This window comes from Stegastes partitus, unplaced genomic scaffold (assembly GCF_000690725.1).
Source record: "Stegastes partitus isolate 25-593 unplaced genomic scaffold, Stegastes_partitus-1.0.2 Scaffold121, whole genome shotgun sequence".
Lineage (NCBI taxonomy): Eukaryota > Metazoa > Chordata > Actinopteri > Pomacentridae > Stegastes > Stegastes partitus.
This window is the reverse complement of record NW_007577852.1, coordinates 482990-493147: the sequence shown is the minus strand read 5'-3', so window position 1 is coordinate 493147 and position 10158 is coordinate 482990. Positions and strand designations below refer to the sequence as shown.

General features: G+C 43.7%; 1 protein-coding gene across 1 annotated transcript in view; it reads left to right on the top strand.

Annotated features, from left to right (window-relative positions):
• The window catches only part of cadm1a (cell adhesion molecule 1a), a 161890-nt gene that overhangs the window by 77001 nt on the left and 74731 nt on the right, over nt 1–10158 (top strand). The window contains exon 6 of the mRNA XM_008278372.1: nt 3101–3197. Coding sequence (XP_008276594.1) covers nt 3101–3197 — 97 coding nt within the window. The remainder of the gene's footprint in view (nt 1–3100; nt 3198–10158) is intronic.

The following is a 10158-nucleotide window of genomic DNA, read 5'->3' as shown; positions in this document are numbered from 1 at the left end:
CTAGCATGGATCCTGCTGGTCTGGAGGGGTTAGCCTTTAGCCTAGCATGGATCCTGCTGGTCTGGAGGGGTTAGCCTTTAGCCTAGCATGGATCCAGCTCTCTTCCTCCTCCGTTGTTTACATTGGTACGGCTTCCTTCTCTCTCGGGTAACTGCCGGCGTCGTCTCCGATTGGATTCCATGTTGGTGCAGTTCGTCCACATCACAACCGAGCGCCACGATTCCAGCGCCGTTCATCGTCCTGACGCCCAGCAACGTTTTGCACAATGAACGTCTGGGATAGACACTCAAGACGTTCACGTTCGTTGTCTCCTGAAGGGGGCGCTGCGTGTATGCGCGCCGCCATCACCATGGCAACTTACTTTATTCAAAACATCTCATTTAAAAACGAACCAAAATGAAAGCACGTGTTTCACTGGATGCTGCAGAAGAAATAAAATTCCCATTATGACCAAGAATCAGAGGACAAATTTCTGTGACTTTTATTGGCTGAACTGCAGGCTGTGAACACAAAGCAGAGAAGTGCTGTGTGGAAATAAATTAGTAAAATATTCATAAAACGTGAAGCAAACTTTCCCCCAGTCTTGAAAACACCTGTGGCCACAAACCTGACGTGACGACTTGTGGGTTTTTGATTTTTGGTTTTTTTTTGTAACATAAATAATCAGAGAATTTTTTTTCTCCTTTTTTTTCCCCAAACGATTCTAACTTTGTCATATTGTGCTGAAGACATTTCTGAGTTTTCTCTATATCTATCCATTGTTGTGCAGCTACAGGAGCAGAAAACGCTGCCTGTGTTTGAGAACTAGCTGCTGGTAGTTTTAGACGCCCAACAGGACAGGATGCTCGTCTCCTTTCTGGGATCTGCTTCATCGTTTCTCTGCGACACACATGTTCACCACCCGACACTCACGCTGATTATTGCTGTGTGAATAATGTGCAGCTGTGTGATGCCACCGGTGCGTCTTTTATTATTTCCCGCCTCGGTTAAATTGTGGAGTGGATGTCTGAAAACTTCCTGCAGTTGAATGACTCTAATTCAGAAATAATTGTAATTACACCTTGTGGCCCCAACAGCAGCGGTGTTAATAATGTCTCGTCTGGACCGGGCGCCTCATCTAACAATGTTTAAGAAAAAAAAATAAAGTCCATTCCCGGGGTGTCGTCTGTGACACTGAGTTGTCTGTTGACGGTGTGGCGACTAAAGCTGTGCTCTCTGCTCCGTCCAACGCAGACACTTAACCGAGATCCGGTCGTTCCTTTCATTTGCAGATCCACAGCAGGTCCCTTCGCGCTTTTATCTCCTCCAGATTGTTGCGCTGCACTTTGTTACGCTATCAGCAAGGGGCGACATCAAAAGGATGCGGCTTAGACACAACACTGCTGCCAGATTTGACTGCTCATTTTAAGTCCTGAATGGCTGAGCCGGCGCCTGTATCTGTGATCTCCTCGCTCCCCGTGAGCCTGATCGCTGCTTGAGATCCTCTGGCAGCTCATATCAGCTGAGTAATAAAGTAGAGAGCGGGGTTAGCTGATTGGCATCAGCCTGTGCTCGACACAGCTTCATTGTTCTGCCTGAACAGTGGGGCTACTTAGCATGATGCTAACACCGTGCGCCAACGTTTCCACAACGTATTTTTAAAGTTTTGCATTATAAAATGTTTTAAAATGTATATTTTTTTAACTCTTTAACGATCACTTAAGATGGTTTTTGACCAGACAAGACTACACTCCAGTCTTATTTTGCCATATTGGGGAATAAATAAATGCTCTGGCTTCTTTGTGGTTCTTTAAACCAGGTGTTTGCATGCAGGGAGATGAGATGAGCACCGTGATCGTGAAAATAGTGAGACTGATCCAAATCTTTGGCTAAGCTTGACCTTTTCAGTGCTGTAGGTTAGTAGATCGACTTGTTATTGTTGGTTTCTGACCGTATTGAAGCTGATTTTTCTTAAAATGCAAGCATCCAAATAGCAAAACGGGACGATAAAGCCGGGCTGCAAGGTGGTGCAGTTGGTAGCACTGTTGCCTCACAGCAAGAAGGTCGCCGGTTCACTCCCCGGTGAGGGGCACCGGAATCTTTCTGAGTGGAGTCTCCATGTTCTCCCCGTGCAGCGTGGGTTCTCTCCGGGTTCTCCGGCTTCCTCCCACAGTCCAGAAACATGCTGAGGTTAATTGGTGATTCTAAATTGTCCGTAGGTGTGAATGTGAGTGTGCTTGGTTGTCTGTCTCTAAGTGTAGCCCTGTGATAGACTGGTTACCTGTCCAGGTGAACCTGCCTTCACCCTGAGTCAGCTGGATAGACTCCAGCCCCCCGCGACCCTAATGAGGATTAAGTGGTGTATAGATGATGGATGGATGGACAATCAAACCTGAAATGAGCTGCTGGTGCCAGACTCGTACCTGCAGCCTGCATCCAGTGAATCAGACGAAACACCAGCTGGAAAGAACTGGTGCAACTTTCATCATTAAAGAAAATCATAAAGACTCCTACAGATGGCCAAAGTTTTGTTTGTGTCTTCTTCAAGGTGTTTCTAGCCGATGGTTTAGTTTGTGGCTTCTTCTTCTTCTACTCTCCCCATGCTGCCACTTTGGGATGTAGGCGAGGTTGATCTCCAAAGCAGCGAATGAAAACAAATTTTCTTTTCTTTTTTTTTGTGGCATTTCAAAATGATCTTCAAATTTGGGGTAAAATCTTCTCCATCCTTAGTATTTGCTGCGTCACCATTTCTGACACATGAAGCCCGACATCCCAGTTTGTTCTTCCACCAAATCCCAGCGCTGGTTCGCTGCATGCGGACATAAAGTGTAGGAGACCGGCTTGTGTTAACACCAGAAACAGTCTTTCTGCGGTTTATGCGCTCCGTCTAACTCCACACATTCTTCAAAGACAACCTGGTAACAAGCAAGTCTGTCCCTGCAGATCCATTTCACGCAACGGCTGCTAGCTGAAGCTCCAAATACAAATGACCTTACCTTCATGGTTATGCACGGCGCAGAGCAGACGCCGTCGTACAGGACACGAGGTAATCAGAGCGTGTGGATTATGATGCTGTTCCAACATGTGACTGTTTGTCTCTGTCTGTCTCTCGTCCTTTCAGACAAACCGGAGGTGAAGATCGTGGTAGAATTTCCTCAGGGTTTGACCAGGGAAGGAGAGAACCTGGAGCTGACGTGTCAAGCCAAAGGCAAACCCCAGTACGACACACACACACACACTCACACACACATTTTAACCAATTAAAAACAGCCATGGGGAGTGGAGGCAGGCCTGCCTGACTACAGATGCTCCGTTACAGGTTCATCCGCATACCAACACTGCATTTATCCACTTGGCTGCGTCGCTGTGCGGGTCTTTATTGTTTTCCTTTCGCTGTCGAGAACGTTGAACTTTGGCAGCGTGGATCGATTCACGACAAACAGGAAATGTAAACAACTCACAGAACCACAAACGCTCAGATAGAAAAGATCACAATCTTTTACGCTTGTGTCACAAAGGCTGTGTGGAAAAGATGTGACCTTGTGTTTTTGGTCATGTAGTTAACAAAATAAAATAATCTGAATTATAGCATGCAACTGAATTTCTGTTTCTTTAACCTAAATATTCAGCCTTGCCTCCACTTTGACAACATTTGGGCGCTCACATCACTTGAAAAGCGACCACGCTGTCTGTTAATACCAAGACCCAGTGTGTTCATTACACAAAAATCAAAATCACAAACTTTCCCCAACTTCATCCAAAGTGCTTTCTCCGCCTGAGCTCGACCACAGATGGCAGCCTGGATGCGAACCCTGGTCTCTTGTGTGCGAGTTGCTTTGTACGCCCACCATCCACCCCAACCACCTCCTGCTGTCTGTGACACAGTTTGTAAATGTGGCACATTCATTAAAAAAAAAAGCAGCCTCTTCGTGTAATCTAGCCAGCAATTATGTTTGTAATCGAGTGTCAGAAGTTTGCCTGCACAGAGAAGCCGTTTCTTTAAGACGCTGTCGAGGAAAATGTAGTTTCATATTTGAGATTGTGTCGCTGTTCACGGCAGTAATTTGATCTCAAGGCTACCACAGCTTGCATAGTTTACGCTCTACCTCTCGCGTTAAAGTAAAGGAGAGGAAATCCCCCGACTTATTTCTTCTTTCTACTTAATATGAGATCCCAGAATAAAAGTGGATTCACGAAAGCAGATAGAATGTAGAGAAACTTCCTGTTAATCTTAATAGAAGCAGCAGCAGTTTAATTTCGGTACAAATGCGAGAGAACCACATAAGACAGCAGGGTGGTGGAGATTTTAAAGTTTTCCTACTTTGTCTCGAGCTGTGCCTCTGCCATTATTCATGATGCCAGTGCTAAATCATTCTCTGACTGTGGATGTAAGGAGTTTTAAATTCTCGTTTGATGGGGAACATTAAACTGCTTGTCGGCTTGCAGTGTGTTTCCATAACTTCTCATATTGAGAACAGGAAATATATCAACATCATGTCCGTGGCTGCCTGAAGTGAGACTTGATGCTGAGCTACCACTGTGTGCTCAGTTAGCTACCGGCTACATCTATACCTGATGTTCTGGCTCCAGTCTGGTTTTAGGTCCTACGTTTTAAATGATCACATTACTGCACATGCTCAACAAAATTAGCTTTGCTTGATCTATGAGTGCACATTTTGATGCTGCAGATTATTTGATTTTATTAGTAAAAATGTGCCACAGTTAGAGAATTAAGGCATTTCTAATAATCGGTGGAGTCCCTCAGGGCTCTCTTCTCGGTCCTCTCCTGTTTACAAATTATATTTATTTAATCATTTCATTAGAAAACGTACAATTTCTGAGCAGCTACCTCACAAATGGGAATTTTACAATCCTTATAGTTTGAAAAATATAGTTTTGGGCCTAGAAATGTAAAAATACCTCCTCCTTAACCCTTTCAACTTTTAGTTTTTGTCACATTTCTACTCACTGTTGGATCATTTTTCTTTGTAAAATAAACTCTGGCTTCTCTATTAAACTGCAGAAACATGACTAAAAGTAGAGAGAACTAAGGAATATATAAAAATTTGTGCACTATGACACACTTGTAATACCATAAATCATAAAAAAGGAAACACAAAAGTTGGATTAATTTCAATATATATATATATATATTTTTAAATGTAAACGTACAACATGTACACACACATGTTACCGACACACAAAAAGGTTAACAACTTATACAACAATTTGCTTCCATACGTGTCTCCTGTCTGTGTGGTATAAACACAACCTGCAGTTCAACCCAGTTCAGACAAAAAGTCCCAGAATTTTTTATATTTTTTGGTCGCAACTAAATCACTCATAGTTTATCAACTGCAGTTAAAAAATGCAGAATTTTGTGTCTCGTTGCAGAATCTGCTTAATGCAGATAAAATAAATAAGTTAGACATATAGACACATCATGAGTTCAGTGTTTTGTGGTTCGTTCACGACATGATAGAAGGTAGAAAATCCAACAGTTTCTGGTTAAATGGAGTCGTGTCGGCTAATCTTTGAACTCCACCGTGCTTTTCAAACCTTCCAGAAAAGTGAGCAAATGCAGATTTCGTTGCCGCCGAATTCACAACGCGAGGCGGAGAAACTCATGGCGCCGACTCACCGGGAGCAGAGATCTCCTCTAATTAGACGCTGGGAGTTGGTCTGACGGATAAGATGGCTGCTTTGGTGCGAGTAGAGTCTGAGCGAGGAAAGCTGTGACTGGAGCGTGTCAGGACCCGGGGCCAGAGAATTCTAAATGCCCATCGCTGGATACATAATCACTTAATTGAATAGCTGCTATTTTCTTTTTTTTTTTTCACGACTTCCAAAGGGGAAATTTGAAAACCGGCCTGTAATTATGAAATACATCAGAATAACTGTGTGATATTTTGAGCAGGTATTTAATTACTGCTACTTTAAAAGCGGAGGACGGAGCGAAGAGGGGGCATTAATAATAGTGAGAGGAGTGGGTCCTAATGTCTGGCAGGTAGAATTTAGCAGGATGGGCTTTTTTTTTCTTTTTCTAATGATGAGTGTTATATTCTGGAGGTATGTGGAGACGCTGTGTGAGGCTGAGAGAGTTCGCCGATGGACTCGAATGTGCGCTAATAAGTCAATTTTGTGATTAAAGTTAAATGATTATTTGTGATACACTGAGAACAGTCCTCCAGTCATGTTTTTTTTCTCCCCACAACAAAACTTACAGGGGCTTTTATCAGCACTAATCAATCCTCTGTAATGTCGGACCCTCTCCTCTAAAAGCTGGCTAATTAGACCATTATTTCACGTGCATCATCTGTAAACACAGGTGCTGGTTTGTTCTGACGACAGGCCTTCGTGATAGGAGGTGTAATGGAGTGCAAATGAAGCCATTAGGGCGAGCGGGATCGGGGAGAGGGACCGAGAGCCTGCAGCAGGAGACCCGCCGAACCGTCCCGACATCAATGCGGTCGGCGCCGTCGGTACCAGCCGCTTGTCGACGAGGCAGTTCAAATTTGAACAGAGCAAAACAATCATCAGATGAAGGTGGAATTATGGAAATCACATTACAAACAGCAATGTGGGTGTTTTCTTTTCTTTGCGCGAGTGCAGGCGAATTCAAAGGCGGCGGTAAACGACAGCCTTTAAGGAAAGAAAGGCCGTTTGAAATCTGTGTTTTTTGGCACGCAAACGCTGATCTGGAGGCTTGAAAGGCGGCTCTGAAAAGTTTGGAGTTAACTTTTTGGCAGAGCTACTTTGCTGTGTTTTAATCAAGAGTGTAATCCTTCAGTTTCACATGACGCTTTCTGTAATTTGTCTTCCTTGTCGTATGTATTTAACGTCAAGCGTATGTAAAAAGTCGTGGACAGCAGGAGCAGCTGACCTGAGCAGTAGATCATCTAATCAGTCAACATGGTGTTCTATTGGTTGGACGAGCACAAGTTTGCCGGCTGTAGTTTGCAGCATCAGTCTGAGCCCGAGGAGGGTTAGGGTTAGCGTGCTGGAACTGAAGCTCAGGACAAACGGCAGCATATCTGAGCGCAGACAAACAGTTTTGAGCAAACGTGCACCTGAGCAGGAAGCCGAGGTTCTGAGGGCAAATTAAATGACCGGTTAAAGATAAGAAACTAGCGTCACACACGGCTAATGAGCTTCGATTTATGACGGAGCCGCCTTGTTTTGTTCAGAAAATAAAAGCATCAGGACTGAAACTTTTCAAATTACAGCAAAAACCTCTCCAAACTGTTTGAGTGTAAAGTTATGAAACACGTGAATCCTACCAGTGATAGATGGAGCCTCCTGTGTAGCGAGCCACAGCTGAATGGACGGACCGGGCTGCAGCAGCGGTTCAGGAGGTTCTGTGGACATTGTCACTTCTGTTCAGAGCTGAAGAGTGTTTGGAAAACGCACTGCGTAGGTTATTCAGGTAAAGGGATGAGTGGCATCGAGGGTTAATCATCAGTGGTTTGGACTGAAATCACAATTCTGTTTGTTTTTTAGTGCAAGTAAACACAACACACGTCCCTGTAAGTGGAAAAGATTAATGAATTATTTAGTGTTTTTCAGATCGTCTGTGTCGTCACCACGCCGGCCTCATCGCTTTTGCTGAGACCATTAATTCTCTAAACTCTCATTTTTGGCTTCGGTCACATTTTTATTCACTGTGGGCTCATTTTTCACTGCAACATAAAGTCCTGCTCCTCAGTGGGACAGAACAACCACGGCTAGGGGTACAGACAGCTCAGGTAGACCGAATTTATACTTCATAAATCATTAGAAATTATAAAAACTTAATTTATTTGACAATCAACATGTTGATAAAATGAGTCACTCATGGCTTCACGATTATTCTAAGGAACGCAGAATCTGGTCGATATAAACAGTTTATTTTTGAAATATTTTAAAATAAATGTAGAATAAAGTGACCTATAATGATTTGATTTTAAGCTACGGTTTGGTTATAAAGAAACACGTCATAGCTGAGTTGTTGAAGGACCGCTGGAGAGTTGAAAATGCAACGATTCATTTTCTTTTTACCGACTCTGTTTCTTAGAAATAGTGTCGTTTTTCTTTTAACACAACATGCGTTTAGGTTGCGGAGGGCTACTGCTGCTTTGACTGCAGAGCGTCTTCAGGAGGCGAGCTGTTTGTCAACCGCTAAAAACGCTCAAAGATGAGAAAGAAGCAAATCAAACTTTGGCTTTCCACAAGAGAACAACGGAGAGAAATTAGCCAAAGTTCTCATCGGAAAGTCTTCCACGTTAGCTGCTATCGACCGTGTTGTTCGGAGACAAACTGTCGTCTGACTTGACTGTTTGCTCCGTTAGAACTTATTTAACATCTTTTAACCTCCTTATGCACGTTTTGCAGTTTCCGTTAACGTTCACTAAACTTAAAAAACGCACGTGAAAGTCGCAGCGACGCGTCAGTCCTGACTTTTGTCTTCTACTCCAAACCCAATCCAAAAATCTAATCTCGACCGCGAATCGAGGTTTCCAGCCAATCCCACACTGTCCAAGAAGTGTTTTCAGTCTGTCGGTGGAAAACTCTGTGTGAGTCTCTGAAGGGTAGAAGTACGACAACACACACACACACACACACACACACAGATCAAAACACACAGTGTACTTCTGAAACACACCTCCCCCCCTCACCCGTTTTCATACTTGGCATAGAGACAAGCTCACTACCCGTATTCATTTTATAAAGATGAAAACACAATCAATACAGTGAGCTGGGAATTGGAAGTCATTTTCATTAGAGCTGCTGAGAGTTGTGCAGTCATTACCAGCAGATAGCACAGGGGGCCCCGGCTGCAGGCAGCCATTTGTATTCCAGACGCCTGCCCTTCCTCTCTCCTTGCAACCCCATCTTACCTCTTTCGTCTATCTCTGTCTATCTTCCTTCTCTGGATTCCCTTCTCACAACATCCAATCCACCTATAGAAACATTTTTTTTTTTCCCCTCCCCACCCTTCTGAGGTTATACTGCACCTAAGGAAGGAAATAAAACTTATATTTATACATCTATTATTTATTTACATTTCACTTCATCTTGTAATAGACGGCGCTCTCACTTTCAAGCCATCCGCCGCAGCCATTAAACGCGGTTTGTTTGTTTTGCTATCGAGCCTCGGTTTCATATTTTGTGTTTTTTTTCTTTCCTGGATTTTTTTTTTTTTCCGCCTCATCTTTCTCTCTCTCTCTCTCCCATTTGCTCGCTCCCTCCACACCAAATGTTTTCAAATGGAGGGAAACAAGTTAAAACACCACAACAAAATGCAACAAGAGAGACCATCAGCACACACTCAGGGGAAATAACAGTAGCTGGCAGTGGCCGCTGGAAAGTTGCAGCAGCAAAATAGAGGTGTTTTGTCTTTTTCTTTTTCTCGTCGCCCTCTGTGACTCGGGGCACTTTGAGCTCATTGTCATAAAAATGGAATGTGTCACCCCGCTCAGTCAAGGTAGAAGAGAGAACAAAGACAGACGCTTGGTAGGCACCCACCTACACAGCAACTCTCATAAGTATACAAGCGTGGAAAGCCTGCAATTTGAAGACAAAGCCGCCGCACCGTTATTGTTGCTTTTAACTGTACACAAAGGGAGAAATGTCATTTGGATACGTCTTGATTTGTTATGTCGCGGCCGTCCGTAATCAGGATTTTTCCGGTAAAGCGGCTCGACGGCGCGTAAAAACGGCATTTCGATTAATAACGTTTAGAGAATCTGTAATCGGTTAAAAAATGTGTCGGTTAATGAAAGCGTCCGTCTCCCGTTGGCGTCTGAGAAAACTCAACGAGAACACAAACGAAAAGAACAAGAACGACTGGACTTTGGTTAACAAAACAGGCTTCTTTTTTTTTCCACACTTCAGCCAAAAATCCTGCATCTCCGAGTGCTGCAACAAACAAGTTCATGAAACTAAATGTATGAACATCAACAGCAAAGAGCTGCAGCTGGAACGCCGTCATTGTGATGCTGATTAGAAGAGCTGGAAATAAAACAACCTGGCATCGGTGGCAGTATCACAACGAAGGGCAGCGATTAGCTCAACGCTGTGTCCCAAATATCACATTTCTACGCATCCGGACCAGTCTTGTCTCCTGAACTGAACTCCTACAACTAAAACTACGCTTTTCTCCATTTGACTGCAACAAAGTAGGAAACTCCAGGTGCTAGG